At 37.2% G+C, this 20,496-nt stretch overlaps 1 protein-coding gene and 1 pseudogene across 2 annotated transcripts; both read left to right on the forward strand.

The window, feature by feature from the left end:
* The first annotated feature begins 133 nt into the window (after positions 1 to 133).
* On the forward strand, positions 134 to 11,886 carry LOC113061270 (nuclear receptor subfamily 2 group C member 1-like). 2 transcript variants are annotated; one of them, XM_026230308.1, is made up of 14 exons: positions 134 to 350; positions 2,849 to 2,956; positions 3,546 to 3,776; positions 6,295 to 6,373; positions 6,486 to 6,665; positions 6,757 to 6,904; positions 6,977 to 7,073; positions 7,605 to 7,783; positions 7,868 to 8,015; positions 8,105 to 8,226; positions 8,438 to 8,577; positions 9,776 to 9,913; positions 9,988 to 10,093; positions 11,064 to 11,886. In XM_026230308.1, the coding sequence occupies exons 2-14, from the start codon at positions 2,903 to 2,905 to the stop codon at positions 11,236 to 11,238; spliced, it is 1,797 nt and encodes a 598-aa protein (XP_026086093.1). In that variant the 5' UTR covers positions 134 to 350; positions 2,849 to 2,902; the 3' UTR covers positions 11,239 to 11,886. The 2 variants fall into 2 exon arrangements, with proteins under 2 accessions (XP_026086093.1, XP_026086098.1); XM_026230313.1 differs by lacking the exon at positions 134 to 350 and adding an exon at positions 2,425 to 2,759.
* LOC113056786 (NADH dehydrogenase [ubiquinone] 1 alpha subcomplex subunit 12-like) lies at positions 11,844 to 15,161 on the forward strand (annotated as a pseudogene).
* Positions 15,162 to 20,496: the final 5,335 nt, after the last annotated feature.

Consider the following 20,496-nt stretch of genomic DNA (forward strand, 5'->3'; position numbering starts at 1 on the left):
ATTTTTATTTTGTAGTAAAACCATGGTTTATTTTCGTAAAGGTTTGCTGAATATATATGTGTGTACCAAATCTGTATCCAGTTCTTCACTGTATAGTTTTGGCATTCAGAAGCACTATAAAGTGTGATCTCTTGTAAATCATGCTGGCTAACGTTGTAAATGCACTACCGCTGAACCTTCATTATATTATAATCGACGCGAGCTCACGAGTGCATGTGCGCATGCGCAGATGTGTAGGTCTGCTCTGAGCGGGTCGCGAACTCTGACCTCCTGTCGCTGCAGTGAGCCGTCAGTTTACAATAATTTATCAAACCATCAAAGTAGCTGGATAATTTTCTCACGCGTTCAGGGTAAGAATAACCCTTTCGATATTGGTTAACGCCCGCTGTGTTTGCGTTTATTGTTTAGGATGAAAAATTCTGGAGAATATTAGCACTGGCCTGCTAACACGCGTTAGCGTAGAAGCCGCTAGCATAATAGAAAATATCGCCATATACCGGCAAACGCCTGCGATTAAACTAACCGTCAGAGCTTTTTTGGTTATTTAACAACATTAAATATACATATAACAAAGCAGCTAGTGGACATCATAACAAATCTTACGCAGACATTACGTTATTTAGCAGGCTAACACTATCCGTTGGCTAATCTGTTATCAGTGCGATGATAAACACAACGGATCCGATCACGAAATAACACAAAGCCTATAATGAGGATGTATTCATTTGTCATTTGAGATTAAAAAAAAAATGTGAAGGCACTAGTAGTGTCCTGTGATCCACGAGTGAAGCTCAGCTGCAGTGAAGATCCCTCTGTGTGTGTGTGAGCTTTAACCCTTCAATCATGACCTTTAACCTACAGGAACAGATCTAACTTCATCTTCCCGGATCAACCCCCACACGCTCCTCATGAGTTACTGACCCCCAGCCGTCATTCACGCTGGATCGCTTTTATTTCATCATTTAATCATTTAGTCCCTTGAAACTGCTGGCTTGTGTGCTAATGTAGCTACTGCTTGCCACATGACTGTTAGATTTAGTCCGACTGAACTGATTGACAACATTAAATAGAAAAAAAACTTAAACGTGTGGAGCACATAGATGGACCATTAATAATAAATGCCCTGATTTAAATAGTTGATTATGGTGATACAGATGATGGGATGGCAATAACTTCAAAGTTATGAACAATTTGACCTATAATAAAAAGGTGGAAACATCTCAGGTATTGATGCAAACCTCTTTGTGTATTTAAATGAACAACCCCTAAACCTAAATGTTAAGCCTAGGCATGTAATTCATCCCAGACAAGTTACAACTTGAGATGTCTGTCTGGCGGACAATAAACGAGTGGAGAATCTCATTAAAGAACGAACAGAATTTCACAATTTCTCTAGTAAGTCTCCAGTGCGTCAATAATCATCAACAACACTAGACACTAGTCTAGACACTGCTTTTAACTCTCTCGAAGCAAACGCGCATGTCCTGATTTTGCCAAGTTCGAAGTGTTCCTAGGTCAACATATTTTGTTGACCCTGGAACAACATTTTACTCCAAAAATATATTCTTAACCATATCCCTACACCTAAACCTAACCTTAACCATGAGTAATCCCTAAAATCAGAGGAAATGATAGATGAATGACACTTATGTACAAGCACCAAACACTGATTTTAAGCGTAAACTTCACAAAATCTAAAAACTGGTTCTTCAAATCTGATTGGTTAATCACAATGTTGTTCCAGGGTCAACAACGATGTTGTCCCAGGAACATGTCTCACTTGGTAAAATCAGGTTCTGCAAGCAAACGCAGCTTCAAAAACAAGCCCTATATTATTTATTATCATCGATATATTTCTAATCAATAAATCAGCCTTGCAATATAGTAAACTGAAACCCCTTGGAGTTTCAAAAGCAAAAACAGAAGTTATTTTACAAAAATGATCAGATGTCTACAAAGCGGGAGGCCACACACTATCCTCCGATAGCTATGGAGATGGAAAAAGAGAATAAAACAAGTGCACTAAGTGGGAGCTTTAATATAGCCACATAGGCTAATTATAATAAAATAAACTCAAATCATATGAATCTACAATTAGTATTACTGCTAATGATTAATGTATTATAAAAGTATTTTATGAATTAAATTAGGTCCCTTTACTCCTCTGCACACTGCTCACCTTATCCCATGTTTCCTCAATCTCTGTACATCTCTGTTGGTGGCCTGTTTGTCTGTTTACCTCTACTAACTTTACATGTTTGCACGTTAAATGTAATTTTACTCTAATAAGGGGGCGCAATGTGCGTTGACGAGTAACACTACATCACATTAATTATTGCACTGATTGGCTTTTATCTGCGAGCAGAAAGTGTGAACAATATATTGGAGAAAAAAACATTGACCATAAATGTAAAGAAACAAAGTTGCTTGCCAGGTTTTCCTAACAAGCAACCATACTTGCTAAAAAAAGCCCCAAAAAAACGCAACCACGACACGATTTTTTAACGCAACTAACTTTTCAAAAAAAAAAAAAAAGAAGCCCAAAGTCACGTAACATATAAAAACTTGTCAGCTGTGACTAGCATCTTGGGAGCAGATTTTGCACCACTCAAAAGACACCACACCAAAAAATGTGTTCATATGTACCAGGGGTCTTCAATTTTTTACATTCCATAGATCATCCATATGATCATCCTTGTGCGCGGGACCCCATTCTAACAGTCTAAAAATAAATATCGATATGCATGAAATATTGATAGGTAATATTTTGTTCCCCCAGACTCTTACAAGGTGTTAGTGCAAATGGTTGATGTGGATCCTATCTTGAGTTGTGTGTTATTTTTCTCAGTGGGTGTGTGGCTGATGGGGCGTCGCTGAGCCTCGGTTTTCACAGAAAGATATCATGGAAGGAGAAAGTCCCAGAATTCAGCTGGTGTCTGCAGATGGAGGCCTACAGGTGACTTACACTGCGTGTTTACACAGTACATGTTTGTAAAAAAAAAAAAAAAAAACCTGCACTCATGCATTTTCAGACCAGTACAAACTTTCGTATGCAATCAGTTAATTCAATTATTTTTAATTGAGGGGTGTTACAATTTATTTTATTTTCCATTGCACTTCAAAAAAGCTGTCCAACCAATAAGAGTTGTGCTTACTGTGACATTTTCAGAAACGTAAAGCTGTGCCCCACTGCCCTTGTGTAGCACTGTATTTCTGCGTCCCGCCTTATAGACTGAATTTGTATTTTCATTAGTTTTTTTTGCAATTGATCTGAATGGACATATGGCATACAAAAATTTGACCGCATTTCCATGCCATAATTTGTTTTGATTTAAACCGACATTTACTCTATTTGCTTTATTACTGTACATGTAATTAGGTTTCAACTAGTGCTCTCAAACAATTAATCGTGATTAATCGCATCCAAAATACACTGTACACACACATATATTATATGTAAACTAAAACTATTATTTTGCACGTGATAAATCGCTTGACAGCACTAGTTTCATTCTGCTGGTGTTTGTTGTCATGTGTTGTATCAGATTGTGACGGAGCAGCAGTTGGCTCAGAAGCTGCAGATAGTCACAGCCATTGATCAGGCTGGAGCCGGCAAGCAGCAGTTTATATTAGCTAACCTGGATTACCCCAACCAGGAGAAACTGTTCATCAAACAAGAGAACTCACCAGCTAAGGTCATCTTGACATCTGCTGATGGGTCTGCTGTCAATCAACTGCTTTTCGCTTCACCTGAGCTGACAGGACAACAGATCCAGGTAAGCAGGCACCACTCATTTAAGCCCAAAGTATACTTTGATTGTTATGTTCACGCTACACTTTGCGTTCAGTGAGTGACATGCATTGCACACACGCACAATGATTTTTCTAAATGCATATAGTGTTTATGCTCAGCTCATGTGCGCATCCTGGATTAGTTGGTCTACAATTTGGCGAGACTGGCCCATTGTTTCACTTTCAAAAAACAAACAGGGCTGCATTTTCCAAAAGCATCGTAAGCCTTAGTAAATCGTAGACCCATTGTCACCAGTGGAGCTATGATCTACTGAAAGTGAAAGTGAAACTTAGGCTACATTTACACAACAACGATGTAGTCAAAAACAGAAAAGGTACTTCCCTTGCATTTTTAAAAGTTTCACGTACTGTATACACCACAATGTTTTCAAAATGATTCGCATTTACACATTCAGGAAAATGGCATAAAATGCTGTATTACGTATGCCAGGCTAGTAGTTAGCGCTGTCACCTTGTTAGTAAACAGTACCCGTAGGGAAGTGATGATTATATGATGTAAGTTATATGATGCGTCTCCACTGTTGGTTGTAATATTGGTGGATTAAATCCACCCTTTGCTGAAGAAGTGTTACCCAACTCTTAAGCAGGAACAACAGTACCATGTACTCATGTTCTTTGTTCGCGCTTGCCTTTAAAATTGACACTTACTGCGCATGTCTACATACCTAACACGTACTACACACGCATGACGTCACCGCTTTCAAAGACTCTCGTACTGGGTGTTTACACAGAAACGATAACGGTGGCATTTTCAAACTTGCACTTTGAAACCAGTTTTTAAAAATATGTGTTTTCAGTCATCAAAACAATGTAAGCGAACAGGCAAAAAAAGTTTCCAGTTTTTGCCTAAAAAACATTTGTAAATGGCACCTTAGACTTATGATGCTTTTGGAAAATGCAGCCCAGAACAGTACTATGCCTACAAGAGACCATTGTAAACTGACAAGTTGTGCAAATGCACTTTCATTATCAGCTTTGATTTTGCGCTGCTAGACAGTTAACAATGGCTCTGTGTAGTAACAGCTGCTCTATGTGAAATCACACACCTGATGGAATTTACCACTGATTAGAGAACCGGCTTTACTGACGAGATGTGCATTAATCATCGGACGATATTTATCGCTCACCCCTAGAGACTGCAACAAAAATAGACAACTACAACTTTAATTTTAAAGTGTACAAAGACATTTTTATTGGTCATCATTAGTTTTATAGAGAAATTGCGCAGACATTGGACGAAGATAAAGTTTCTAGTGCGAGTGTATGGACATCCTGTTTTCATGTACACTTTCAAGTATACGTTCAACTCTATATGCGTGCACACCTTAAGATTTCAGTATACTCTGGCCTTTACTTTGGCCTTTACTTGTTTTAGTTTAATGAAAACAATTCAGTATAGCTGACAAGCGAGAGAAATTAAAATTCTTGCTAATACTGACTTTAGGGACCAATTCTCACAACTAGCAAGTTGCTTATTAGCATGCCTATTATTCAAATATTGGCTGTTTATTAGTGCTTATAAAGCACATATTCTGCATGAACATATTCTACATCCCTAATCCTTACTACGTCCCTAAAATACCTTACTAACTATTAATAAGCAGCAAATTAAGAGTTTATTGAGGCAAAAGTCATAGTTGATGGTTTGTTAATAGCGAGACTTAGACCTTAACATAAAGTGTGACCGATTTCTAAAAAGGACACATATTTTATTCAGTTTTTAAAATAGTTTGGTATAATTTAAATTGAATGTATGACTTAAAATTTGTGACCCTGGACCATAAAACCAATCTTAAGTCACTGGGGTAAATTTGTAGCATTAGCCAAAAAAACATTGTATCATTAGGATATTAGGTAAAGATAATGTTCCATTAAGATATTTAGTAAATATGTCAAAAACTTAATTTTTGATGAGTGATATGCATTGTTAAGATCTTTATTCGGTTTTCTCAGTATTTTGATTTTTTTTGCACCCTCAGATTCCAGATATTCAGATATTCAATAGTTGTATCTCATCCAAATATTGTCAGATCCTAAGAAACCATACATCAATTGAAAGCTTATATAATAGGCTTCCATGGGATGTATAAATCTCAATTAAAAAAAATGGACCCTTATGACTGGTTTTGTGGTTCAGGATCACATTTGTGTGTGCTATTTCTTTTAGCCACATTAGAGTGTTGTGCTGTTAGCTTAGCATCATGCTAATGTCAAACTATTGAAATCAATAGCAAGTCAAGCCCCAGGTGTGGAGGAACACCATATAAATACTACAGTACAAAAACATTACTCAACACACTGCATTATGGTACCCCTACATGACCTTTTGATTTACTTTTTTGGGTAAGACTTACTATTATTGTAGTCATCTCATAAAAGTTTGTATTGTGATAATCTGTATTTCAGGTGTGTTTATATATACAATATTTCCTTTTGTAATTTACACAATAGTATTGTTCATATTTATGTTTTGTTTTTCAGTTTGTGTCGGAAGGCTCAGAACAGGGCTCTACGAAGCCTCCAGTGGAGTATTGTGTAGTTTGTGGAGACAAGGCCTCAGGTAAATAACACACAGCCGTCTTTGAAATAATTGAGTCCTCAAACAGACTTCGATTCATTGTGGGGTTTTTTGTAGATAGATGTTTCTGAACTATTATTGTACGTGTGTTCAGGTCGTCATTATGGAGCAGTGAGCTGTGAGGGCTGTAAGGGTTTCTTCAAGCGCAGCATCAGGAAGAGTCTGGTGTACACGTGCCGCGGGTCTGGAGAGTGTGTCATCAACAAACACCATCGGAACCGCTGTCAGTACTGCAGACTGCAGCGCTGCATGGCCCTTGGCATGAAACAAGACTGTGAGTCCAATTCAGATTCATGACCGATGACTCAAACCACGCAGCTTGTTGAGGAGATCATGATTTCCCCCTGCTGAAATTCCTCCAACAGCTGTTCAGTGTGAGAGGAAACCGGTGGAGGTGTCGAGAGAGAAGCCAGCAAACTGTGCGCCCTCCATCGAAAAGATCTACATCCGTAAAAACCTCTGCAGCCCTCTCGCCGCCATGCCAACGTTTGTTAGTGAAAAAGAGACTGCCAGGTGTGTTTGGGTCAAAAAGAATCTCTTTTTTTGTCTGTTTGTTTGTAACGCTCACTCTGTGTCTGATCACAGGTCCACCAGTTTACTGGACTCCAACATGCTCTTGAACATCCAGCAGTCTCTTTCCAAACTGGACAACACCATTTTAATTCCTTCTTCACCAGACCAGGTAATTATTCAAATGAAATCCATCGTATTTTTTTAATATAGAACAGCGGAATTGAGTTGAGCTGGTTCAATTCAATCCACTGAATCTGTGAGGCTGAATCAGAGTTAAAAAACGGCATGATCAGTGGAGCTCAGAAGTAATGATTCACCATGGCATCGGCACCTGACAAAAAGACTTCCACATACTACTAGATACATAGGACCTAACTTTAATTCTTTAATCCCTTTAAAGGTATAGTTCCCCCAGAAATGACAATTCTTTCATTAACTACTCACCCTCATCTTGTTCCAAACCTGTAAGACCTTCGTTCATCATCAGAACACAAATTAAGATACTTTTGATGAAGTCTTTGTAAAGCATGGTAACTGACTCTGAGTACCTTGATATAAACATTGTCCATCACCATTCTCTGAGTTTGAGCCAGAGCTTGTGATTAACTCTAGGGCGCGTGCAGCAAACATCCAATCGTACAAAACGTGTGGAGAGCGTCAGTTTGATTCAGTTCTCGTTTTATGTTTTCTTTCACTGTAGAATGATTCTAGTCAAGGAGATCTGGGTACCTTGGCCAGCGTGGTCACATCACTCGGTCACCTCAGCAAAAGTCGTGAGATGATGGACAGCAGTACCGACCTGTCGGGGATGGAGACCATGAGTAACGAGGACAGCGTTATGACGGACTTTCAAAGGGATGAGTCGAATGACGTCACACGGTGCGGAAAGCAACTTTGTAGACCTCAAGCCTGGAAGATGTCAGGCAAATGGCTATGCTTAAATTTCTGTTTGTTTGTGTGCAGGGCCTTTGACACGCTCACGAAGGTGCTTCAGTCGGAGGGGGGTTGTGGGGAAGAGGTCGCTGAGGGGGCTGTCAGGGACGAGGAACAGACCACCGCCCTGCTGGAACTAGAGGGACCGCTGCTCTCAGATATGCATGTGCCGTTTAAGGTCAGGCATCACTGTTGACTTGCACACACTGCAGTTACATCTCCAACAATGATGGACCAATAACATTCTGGATTGAATGTTGTGTGTAGCTGATGATGCCGCTGCCCATGCCAGACTTCCTGAATCTGAATTACATCTGTGAATCAGCTTCTCGTCTGCTTTTCCTCTCAATGCACTGGGCACGCTCTATTCCAGCTTTCCAGGCCCTTGGGTGAGTGTATTAATGATCACAAGTAGATAGCACTAAATACAGATGTAAATAAGTGAACATATCACATTATACATTTGAATATGTTTTATATACAAGTATATGTTGGCCCTATGCAGTGAAACAGAACTCCAGGCATTGGTGTTTTTTCTTCCTCACAGTGTAATATTTTCTGTATTTTCCTCATTTTATGTTCTGTATTTGTGGTGTTTAGCTCCGAGAACAGCATCACACTGATGAAGGCCTGCTGGAATGAGTTGTTTGCTTTAGGTCTGGCTCAGTGTTCGCACATCATGAATGTAGAAACCATCCTCACAGCCATAATTAACCATTTACAGACCAGCCTGGATGAAGGTATGTGGACCTGTAGCTCTTGACTTTTCTGTGTCCTGTCTGATTTATGTTAGCTTATCAACTTTAGGTCAGTTGATTAATTCAGCTGATTTTTGTCATTTGTTTAATTCAGGCAATTATATATTGAAGCACTGATTTTTGTGAATCAGTTGTTTCGAAACGGTGGTTTCGGAGCGCATATTAAAACAAGCCAAAGCCACGTGATTTCAGTACATAACTGTTTCGAAACGTTTCAGAATTACAATGGTTTGACATTGCGGCGTCAAACCATTGAATCAGCATCTGTGGTGTTTCCTGATCTCGGATCAGCTTCATCAATTTGTAGACATTTTTACTGAGACATTTGTGTAGTTAAAAGGAGGAGTAGTAGTTAATAGTCTCTTACCGGCCTCTATATACAAGCTCTCTATTAAACAAACAAAACAAGCCCTGTAAATTAATATAAAACCACGTATTATAGACACTTCGTATTTAATGGTGTTTTATTATTTTTATTGTATTTAATGTTTTAAAAACTCTTGAGTTAGTTTGTAAATTGACATCCTGATGAAAGAAAATTGGCCGCAAACGCGCCGGTGCACAAATGTTGTTTTTCAGTTTTTAAGACATGTTAATAAAGGCTTTTTATGAGTATTTTTATTAAAAACTGTTTTTGTTGCATTTACACACTTTTGACCAGCAGTTGTCAGTAGCGTGTGGCGTTTTGAGGGTTTCGAAACAATCAATTTCAAAGTCATTGGTTCAATTGATTTGAAGCTTCGAAAAGATTTGTATCTTTCATAGTTCATATATAAGAAATTCATAGTTAATTTATAATTCATATAAAATAGATTTTTTTTTTTTAATAAAGGTTTTAAAATAAGTTTTCTGCCAATCTGTCATTGGCAAGTCTTTGAAATGAATTACAATGAGCAAAATGTGCAAGATTCATAAACCTCTGTTGCTCACAGAGCTTACTTTCTACAATAATCCAAATGCGAATGGAAAAATTCTCTTGGCTTTTTTTAATTGAAGGACCCAGAGTGATGCTAACAAAAAAATATGCCATAAATGCAGCATTCTTGTAAAGAGAAAGCTAAATTGTTGGCTTTTATACTGCCTTTGTACTAAGGCAAATTGTTCAAATATTATCTGAAATGATTATTTGAATTAACTTGATACACAGATACCTAATGAGAAATGTGTGTGTGTTCAACAGAAAAACTGTCCCCGGAGCGCGTGAAGCTAGTCATGGAGCATATCTGGCGTATGCAGGAATTTTGTAACAGTATGAGTCGCATGAGTCCTGACGCATATGAATATGCTTACCTCAAAGCTGTGGTTCTCTTCAGCCCAGGTGAGCACACCTAGAGTTTATCTGAAAAATATGAATGAAATGTAGTTGAAGTTGATTGTGTGTGCTTGTCGTAGATCACTCTGGAGTGGACGGCACTCTTCAGATTGACCGCTTTCAGGAGAAAGCCTACATGGAACTGCAGGACTACGTGAGCAAAGTGTATCCAGAGGACACATATCGGTGAGTGACTATAGTAGCTTGCATTTGTCCAACCATTCAGCATAGATTCTCAATTATAAAGTGCATAATTATTGTCAAAATATATATTTTTTTGTGATAAGCTAGTTGACTATAAAGCACCGTTCACACCATGAACGAGAACTATAAAGATATTAAGCGTCCACACCAGCGGACGATATCGTCTGTTTATTCTCCGCGCACTCTCGTCTGCCGCTTTAAATTCTCCAGCTCGTTACAGGATGGATTCTGATTGGCTGTCAATGTTTAATTGTTCATTAGCTGGAAAAAATCGTTCTGAAAGTGATTCCAACGATATCGTTTCCCTGTGCCTTTATCGTTACAGAGTGTCTGTTTACACTAAGGGCAAATAGCCCACTTTGTTGGCAGAGGCTATTTACAATAGCTCCACCCACAATCTTGTGATAGGAATAGTCAACACTATAACCGACAGCAGACAAACGTCAGCTTCAGTGGTAGAGATAGTAACGCGCGTACCGTTGTCTTTTTGACGCAATCGACCCAAGTTCGAATATGACTTTTACCAAACTTTTTTTCCCTCCTTTTCAAATCTCACATCACATCGTAAGGCATATATTTTCCATAAAAATGAAGGAAATAATCAAAAAGTTGAAAATAAAATATTGGGTAAGGTTAGGGTCGGTTTAGGGAGGGCTTTATTGTCCCAGTAAGGTGGCATGCATTTAATAATTTGAATAAAAATAATAATTTACACCCAATAAGTTATTACTACATACTGTTTTATAATGTACTATAATACTGAGGTGCAGATAATTGACACTCTTTGCAATAAGTAGTTGGCCTATAAATAACAGAAAATCCTGCTATTTTCACGTTATAGCTGTGGTGTGGACAGTCTGTTATTCTTTAATCTTGATAACAATTTTAGAACTTTATGGTTATCGTCTTTGGTGTGAATGGGCCTTAAACGAAACTTTAAATCCTCTTTCAGTCTTTCAAAACTGTTAGTTCGTCTGCCTGCTCTGCGGCTCATGAGCGCGGCGGTGACCGAAGAGCTCTTTTTCACCGGCCTAATTGGGAACGTTCAGATCGACAGCATCATTCCCTACATCCTCAAAATGGAGTCTACCGACTACAACAGCCAGCCAATCAGCACTGCTGAGTGACAGAAACCCCTGCCACAGCCACACCCATCAGCTTTGCTTGCTCAGACCCTTTGAGCCGAAACAGATATAATCATGTGGATTTTGCATAAGGACATCATTTTGTTCAGACTTTGCTTTTTTATTTGGTCAGTGGTTGTGTTTATGGGTTATGTAACTGTTGCGTTTGGATCATTTGACTTTTATTGTACTAGTGTAATTATGTTTAGAAAAAGTGTCTATAAAGATACAGGAAGTGCAAGGAATCTGTTCTTAAGAACCTGTCCCAAAGAGAACTTTGCCCCCCGCCCCAAGCACTGACTTTATGTAAATGAATGATGTATATAAGAATAATAAATGTCCAATCAAAGGGGGGAAATGTCTGTATTATGGTATTTGTTGGAGACTGTTCCTTTTTTATCAACACATTAAATGTGATATACAGGGTTCCCACAGTGACAGAAAATCTTATTTTCATTCCTGGAAAAGTCATTGGAAATTATGTAGTGCATGTAAATGTTTCTGTTTATGCTCTATTATATTTAATTGGCCAAATATTAATCTATGAGTGCAATCTTCAGTGTGTGGGAGTCTAGTCAAGTGATTGAACTCTGTATAACGTTTAAATAATGAGTATGTTTGTGTTGCATTTTTATTAAAGGATGAACCAGACTTTCAGAAACATGTTCTGCACCAGCTTGGACACTTAAATTGCACTATAAATCATTATTACTATCAATGAAACACTTGGAATATTTCTTAATTAGCTACTCATGTCTGCTAATACACATCACCCAGACACGTGATCTGCTCATACCAAAGTAAAAACATTGTTTTTTAACATACCAAAGTAAAAACATTGATTAAACAAGATTTAATCGTTAGAATTTGCGTCTATGTAATTGCGATACTGTGGTAAAATATGAAATAATATGATTTGCATCTTTAAAAGCTGTTTGTACTGTAAACTACTCGTTTCATAGCTTCAGGTAAATTATAAAGATAATTTTGAAAATCAAGTTTTAAAAATTTGTATATGTGACCCTGGACCACAAAACCAGTGATAAGGTTCCATTTAAAATTTAGATTTATACATAATACATAACGAGAGACAAAGTGTCGTGTGTGACTGTGAGAGTCACGCTGCAGTCCGTCGCTTATGGCGTGGGTCAGCTAACCGGTCATGAAGGTATTAGAGGTTTCCTGCTGCAGCTCTTCAGGTGGGTGGCTCGTCTTTGGACCTGCATTAAATATTTTTGGGGATTTATTCTTGATATTTGTATGTTATTCATTTCTATGCACTTATTACATGAATAATTGATTTAAAAAAAACTGTATTTCTCAGGGTGAATGATATAAAGACTGGAGCCTTGGTGGGTATTGACAAATATGGCAACAAATGCTATGAGGACAACAGATACTTTTTTGGTATGAGTATACATATTTTAACTGTATGTACACAAATTTGTTGTATTATGCCTTATTAATGCACATTTTTTTATTTAGGATGTTCAGGCCGTCAACGATGGATGATTTAAACCACGGAGATGAACGGCAAGAGAACATTGTGGGACGTTGATGGCAGCATGGTCCTTGCTGATTGGTAATATATCTAGATGTGCCTGGCATGATGCAAACACAGGCTTCATTTATATAATGTATATATGTATATATATATATATATATATGTATATGTATGTATATATATATATATATATGTATGTATATATATATATATATGTATGTGTATATATATATATATATATGTATATGTATATATATATATATATGTATATATATATATATGTTTATATATATATATATATATATATGTATATATATATATATGTATATATATATATATATATATATATATATATACATATATATATGTGTGTGTGTGTGTATAATGCAATATATATATATATATATATATATATATATATATATGTATTTTTCTTCTATTTTTCTCTCTTTGATTTATTTCTCAGGCCCCGTAGGCTGCACTGCATGACGGATGACCCTCCCACCAAAAAGAACAAACTATGCTGTCAGAAGAGGTCATGAATATGTGCATGACACCAGCAGCTTATGGTTAACACACTAACAGGAGTATTTCTGTGTAAAACAGACTGGTAATTTACAATGTCTAGTTTTGTTTTTCATTCCTCTCTCTCTCTCTCTCACACACACAAACACACACACACACAAGTTCACTGCAAAATGGAAAGAGGTAATGAATTATGGATATACACATTAGCCTAGTGTAATTTCACACCGCCAAGTGGTTTCAATTTTCATATCTCCATGAATAAGCGGCTGTTAGAGTAGTGTATAGGGTGTATTTGTATGTCAGATAAACGTCAGGTCTCTCGATTACAGTGTGCCATGCTTTACAGATTCATTTACCACTGTCGTTAGTGAATACTGAACTATTTCCATGCATAATCGTTTTCTTTATTACCAGTGTCTGCAATTAGTGGTTAGGTTTCACTGTTGCTATTGGATTATGCTGTGTCATACTGTGCAGTTTGCTGAGCTGGAGTGTTTCTGTTTCTTTATTATCCTAGTAACTATGTGGATCACCTTAGCAACACCCCGCAAAAAAGTGTAACAATGTGACAGCCCCAAATAACACCCTAACAACTGCATAATATCACCCTTGAAACCATCCAGAACACCCAACAGTATATTACCCTGACAACATATAGCAACACCCTAGAAATGACAACAACACTTAACACAACTGTATGGTACCCTAACAACACCCTGGCAACCATCCAGAACATGCTAGCAACACCCTGGCGACTACTCATTACACCCATCATAATAACTTCTCATAACATAACCTCATAGCAGCTATCCAGAAACACAAAAACACTGCAACACCAAATATATTACACCATAGTAGCTGCATAGCAACACCATAGAAACCACCCAGAATGCCCAGCTAACGATATATACATAGCAACACCCTAGAAACCACCCAGAACGCCCAGCTAACCATATAGACATAGCAACACCCTAGAAACCACCCAGAACGCGCAGCTAACCATATACACATAGCAACTAGAAACCACACAGAACGCCCAGGTAACCATATACACATAGCAACACCCTAGAAACCACCCAGAACGCCCAGCTAACCATATACACATAGCAACACCCGAGAAACCACACAGAACTCCCAGGTAACCATATACACATAGCAACACCCTAGAAACCACAAGGAACTCCCAGGTAACCATATACACATAGCAACACCCTAGAAACCACACAGAACTCCCAGGTAACCATATACACATAGCAACACCCTAGAAACCACAAGGAACTCCCAGGTAACCATATACACATAGCAACACCCTAGAAACCACCCAGAACGCAGAGCTAACCATATACACATAGCAACACTCTAGAAACCACCCAGAACGCCCAGGTAACCATATACACATAGCAACACCCTAGAAACCACACAGAACGCCCAGGTAACCATATACACATTGCAACACCCTAGAAACCACACAGAACTCCCATGTAACCATATACACATAGCAACACCCTAGAAACCACCCAGAACACTTGGGCTATATATAACCCAGACAATCAAGAATAACAACCAAGATTTCTCATAACACAACCTCATAGCAACTATCCAGAACACTAAAACACTGAAACCCCAATTTATCACGCCCCAGTATCGGCATAGCAACCTAGAAGCCACTAAGAGTAGACCCAGGTAAAAAAAATACACGCAACCAGAACTTGGGCAACTGTATATTATCCTGTATTTCAACAATACCAAGTCACAGGAACTGACATGAACACAGTGTCAAGTCTGTTAATGATCTGTTTAGATTGCTCGCTGTTTTGTATTGTTGGTATGTAAATGTACCAAAATTCATATTTCAGGTTAAGTTCTATCAACAATTTCTATGTTGTCACAGATTTTGACTCGTTCCTTATAACAACAAACTACAATTGTGTTTTCAGTAATGCACTTAAAATAGAAGTCTATGGGGCAAAGTTTTGTATTTGAGATACAGAGTTTCGCAAGTATAATCAAAGGAACTGAATATAATATACAAAACACAAGGCAAGCATAGAATCACATGCTAACCCTACCTGTGCAAAGTTATTTATTGGTTAAATAAAATACAAAACCAGTTAACTTTCACACAATACACACTGGCATACTAGAAAATGGCAGTGAAGTGATCAAACACACTTTTTTTTTTTATACTTGCAAAATGAATGTCAGTGTTAATTGTTTTGGACCTCAGTGGCTTACATATGGATAAAAAAAAAATAAAACAATCTGTTTGTGAAAGAATGTCAGGATTTGCATGACATAAGGGTCAGTAACCAAATATAGAAGCTTTATATTTATGCTCTTAAATTGTTTTTCCTCATCCACTTCCATTGTAAGTGGATTTCTATAAATGCAATTTTTGCTTGTTTTATGCAAACTGAAAAAGGACAGCATGTCACAGAAATAGCATAGATGAAAAGAGGAGACTGATTCATGCTGTGATTTTTATGGGAATTCTTCAGGGCAACAGGTGGAAACTTCCTGTTGTGTTTTTTCCGCTGTAAAGATTATGTAAACTGAGACCAGACCCATTTTCAGCCCTAAAATGACAACAAATCATTCAAGTGTTGATCGGCCTATATTCAAAGAATCACGATGCCACTGACTTGTGAAAGTTAATATCATCAATTAAAGGGGAGCTATATTTAGACTCAAGTCTTTGGTCATTTCACACGCACAGACTGCATTCATCAATAATTCACTTTTGAATGGTAGTCAGGAAGATGAATCATTAATAATGTGACAGCAAGACTTCCAATGAAAGCTCCTCTAGAGGCTGTGTATGATGTTCATTAGAGTTATTGAGCGAAAGGTTGCTGATATATCAGATCTTCAGTTTTATTATAGTTCTATTGATTTTAAATACAATAGAACGCCACAGCTGGGTTCCAGAAATAAATAATAAAATAAATAAATACGCCTTTCAAGACATTCAGTGAACCCTGAGATAGTTAAAAGACATAAATTCACTACCCAGTACATAATGCTGAAGATAGATCTGATCCAACAGAGGCATGTTAACATGGAAACCGAAATCACTGAAATTAACCAGATCTGTACTCATAAGCAACTTGAAAATATAAATAGTTTGCATTAAATTTGTAGCCAGTGAATTTGATAATGTCATCTGCAATGCTTTATGGGATGAGTAGTACACTCCTTTCAAATAGGCGATGCATTCGCAAAAAAAGAGCAGAAGGTCCAATAGATATACATAAGAGGGGGCTAGGTTTTTTTTTCCCTTTAAATCATGTTCTTCTATAAAGAAAAAATATTTATTGCATTTAAATTTTTCATCACTTTGAGGGCTTTTTTAAACAAGCTCATTCTAAAATACTCAAAACGTTGGTTTCAACAGTCTCTTTGAAAACTAAACAAATATTTAAGTACTATAATATTGATCAAGGAATGAAATGCACAGGATTGTGGGATATCAAAGGCAGCGATGGATACATATACGCTGCCTTCAAAATTCGATCAGAAGAAGGTAACCTCCAGAGACAAGAAAGTAAAGCAGAATTTTTTCTTCCATCAGAGAGAATAAATGTTGGCAGAATTTTCATTTTTAAGTGCCCTATCCCTTTAAAGTGGATGCTTGTTCTTGTGCTCTATTATTTATAAATTAATAAGGGAGGATTTAATGATAACTGTCGGTGGAAAGTAAAACCGTTTCTCTGCATCTCTGCATCTTGGTAATAAGGGATGAGCTTTTTGACGCCAACTCTGGCATGTGTCATGAAAGAAAAAGCAGTTATTGCCTGGGATGAAAGGATGACCAACTGATGCATTCCCGTGTGTGTGTGTGTGTGTACCGGCTCTTTTCATCTCCCTCTTAGAGGATCAAAACTACACCGTAGTGATGTCATGTCCTGCAGGGGGGGCTGAGTGAACTGAAAGGGTGAAGGTCACTTTTCTTTCTTTTATCTTTCAGTTCTTAGTCTCTTTGTCTTTCTGCTTTTTGCAGTCCACGGCACTAATTCACAAGAACAAGGGAAAGGACAAAAGAGACCTAAGTGGGTGTGTTAGAGAGACTAAAGAAGAGTATTAGCGCAAGAACTAAAGACAATAAAAGAAGGATAGAGATAGAGGGGGAGAGGGAGTGGTATAATAAAAGGTAACAGGGTAATATTTCAAGATAGGTTACCAATAAACAAGCTTGACCTGTTGTTGTTGCTAAAGGAATATTTTGCTTTAATTTTTTTCTGTGGAAATTTTTATTTTATTTTATTTTTTGTATTTTTTTTTTTGAGTGAAGAGGAGACATGGGAAATAGGGTCAGAGAGAGGAACAGAATAAGTAAAGAGACTTCAGGATGGCAACAAAGATACAGATCCCACATAGGTTTTAAATCTTATTTACACTTACACAAACCTGACATGTCAGAATGGTTGAAAGGTTAACATTTACCTAGCCTTATGTTGTTCTAAACCCATTTCATTTGATTTATTCTGTGGAACACAATTTTTTTTAAGGATGTTCATTTTTCTCTTTTAAATAAAATGAAAGTGAATGGGGACTACTGCTGTTTGGAACTAAACAGCCCCAGCCTCCATTTACTATCATTTCAAAGGACAAAAAAGCACCATATAAGAAGTAATCCGCACTGTATTTCATGTCATCTAAAGCTCTACAGTGAATTGTATTCAAGGTGTTATTTACTTAAAGTCTTCCCTTCCTCAAGTTTCTAATCTAATTAGTGCTTATACATTCTGAAGCTTGGCATGCTGAGGTCAGAAAACATATAGAATGAAATTAGGGTGAAGACAAATTTCTATTATTTTTTGTGAACTGTCCCTTTAAGAACGTAGAACACTTATGTGATTCTAAGCTGTTTGCATGCTGCATGAGGTGGAAGTAGATGAAAGTGTTTATTTCAGACAACGAACCCCTCCTTTTCTCCCTTTTTTCCATTTTATCTGGTTACCAAACCTGATTTTATTGTTCGTTTAATGGGGTTTCTGCATGATCAGTGCCAATCAAACTGTTAGACTCTGTTTCGGCTTGTTTTTAGTAGAAAAGCTTTCAGCTAGACAGAAACAGCCTATGGCTATTCTCATGGATTAGGTTTTCCACAGATTGCTAAAAATAAAAGTCACGGCCTTTACAACATTTATTGTGTGTGTGTGTGTGCAATATGTTGGGTACAAAATCACTTAAATCTCTCTAAACCTCCCTTTAGGAAACATCATCAAAGTTGAAACTGATTCATAAATATCTTTCATAAATATTTCTACTCTAAAATGTTATTTTAGGGGTGGGGTTAGAGTAGTTGCATATTTATAGTGATTATAAGCAGTTGTGAGATTATGGAAGAGTCAGATGCGATGATTCATTCATTTCATTATGTTTGGCAGACACAGTCTGTAGGTCACTAGAACAGCTTCATTTCCATCTGTCTGTATCTAATCACGATGTTAAAATGCAGTTCTGATCAAGCAGAGGCTGGGCGAGAAACACAGCTCTCACATGCATCTTATGCTGGAATGAACTAAAATGGTTAGATCTTACAGATGATTCACTCAAATTTCCATAATAACCAGCGCGATAGCAAGAGCAGTTCAAATTTCCGCCGTCTTTAAGACATCCTTTTTTGGTTGATAAATAATGGTAAAAATATCATTTTGCATCTGAAGGGGAAACTCCTACAAATGCATATTCATCATCTTTAGTAAATCCTGAGAGTACTATTTTAACGCCAAAAGATGATTACTAAATCTGGCCTGAATATGGACCCTTTATGTGCTTACCGTTTTTGACATTTACTACTATTAAAAATCACTAATTGCTGTCGCATTGACCAACGTGTTTTGAGGGTCAGCGGTTAGGGGGTCATTGTTGTTCATTAGGTTGACGTCACATGGTTATTTCCTTCTCAGTGAGTCTAAATGCAAATGTAACTTTACAGTAACACATATGAATAATCTGTCTACATGATAGTACATACACACAATCCTTCATTTTAGACAGGAAGGTTGAACTCCAGACACTCATTTCGCTCTGGTATGAATGTACAAGCTCTCACAAGTAGGATAAGTGCTGGTGTGATTGTGCAAGGTGCTTGTGCATGGAGAGTAAGCAGGAGTGTGTGAGTGTGTGTTTGTGTGTGAAGGTCTTATAACATTGTCTGTTCAGTTTGATGAACATCAAGTGAAAAGGTTTCAGCCCGAGTGTCTGTTTAGTGTATGTATAGCTGGTGTTACAAGCTGGGCTATTTCACAGACTTGAAATAAAGTAGGCCCTCGAGAGCAGTATATTTTCTATTAGTGAATATTTTATGCTTCCTATTTGTTTTGAAAACAGCCAGAGATTAGATGTCCTAGAACTGGCCATAGTCCAGCAAGGTGTGTAGCTATTTTCATTTCAAAAAGATGTTGTTGTAGATTTGCTAGAGGAAGAACAGATTAAATCAAGAACTAAAAGCGTTTAAAAAGGTTTGGTTCCCAGCTACAAAACATTTGATGTACTGTAAGTATAAAAGCAGAATAGCATAATGTGTTTATGACTTAAATATATGATGTACGAAACATAACCAATAGGTTAGAAATGATAGAAATTTATTATATTTATAATTTTTTTTACATGCAAATTATATTATTTGTGTTATAACAACTCTTGTTAACAAATTAAAAAAAGAACTGCCCCTTAACTGTCATTTTTCATTATTGACACATTGTTTTCCTAATTAATGTTGTTCAGTTGCTTTGATGCAATCCTTTTTGTTTAAAGCGCTATATAAATAGAGTACAGAGACTTGGTACTGCAAATACATCCACAACATGCTGCTGTGAGCAAGCAAAAAATATAATTCCCACATATAACATGTATGAAATAACCCCCATATATAACATAAATTAATCAACCGTAGCAGATCTATACAGGGGGAGCTGGGGAAGGTGGAGGGTTTCTGAACTGCTACAGAAGCCAAGTATTGAATGTTGAGCAGCGAGCTCATTGGCTGCTGATACAAAAAGAACCAATCAGCTGCGCCATGTGAATAATGATGTCATTATGTCCGACTGAGCCTGTCTCATCTGTTTCATGACAGAACTATGTATTATTGTTACTTTATATTGTTGTTTTATATAAGAAATAAAAAAAATACACAAAATACAATGGTCACTTTTAATAATAAAACATTTAATCATAAATAAATAAAAAAGTAACAAAATGTAATAAACAAAAATATGTAGTAC

This window comes from Carassius auratus, chromosome 4 (genome assembly GCF_003368295.1).
Source record: "Carassius auratus strain Wakin chromosome 4, ASM336829v1, whole genome shotgun sequence".
Classification (NCBI taxonomy): domain Eukaryota; kingdom Metazoa; phylum Chordata; class Actinopteri; order Cypriniformes; family Cyprinidae; genus Carassius; species Carassius auratus.

Excerpts from the sequence above, each read along its gene's own strand:
- LOC113061270 (XM_026230308.1), top strand. The coding sequence starts at position 2,903 with ATGGAAGGAGAAAGTCCCAGAATTCAGCTGGTGTCTGCAGATGGAGGC. Across the intron at positions 3,777-6,294 it reads TGACAGGACAACAGATCCAG|TTTGTGTCGGAAGGCTCAGA; the intron begins GTAAGCAGGCAC and ends TTTGTTTTTCAG. Across the intron at positions 7,074-7,604 it reads TTCCTTCTTCACCAGACCAG|AATGATTCTAGTCAAGGAGA; the intron begins GTAATTATTCAA and ends CTTTCACTGTAG.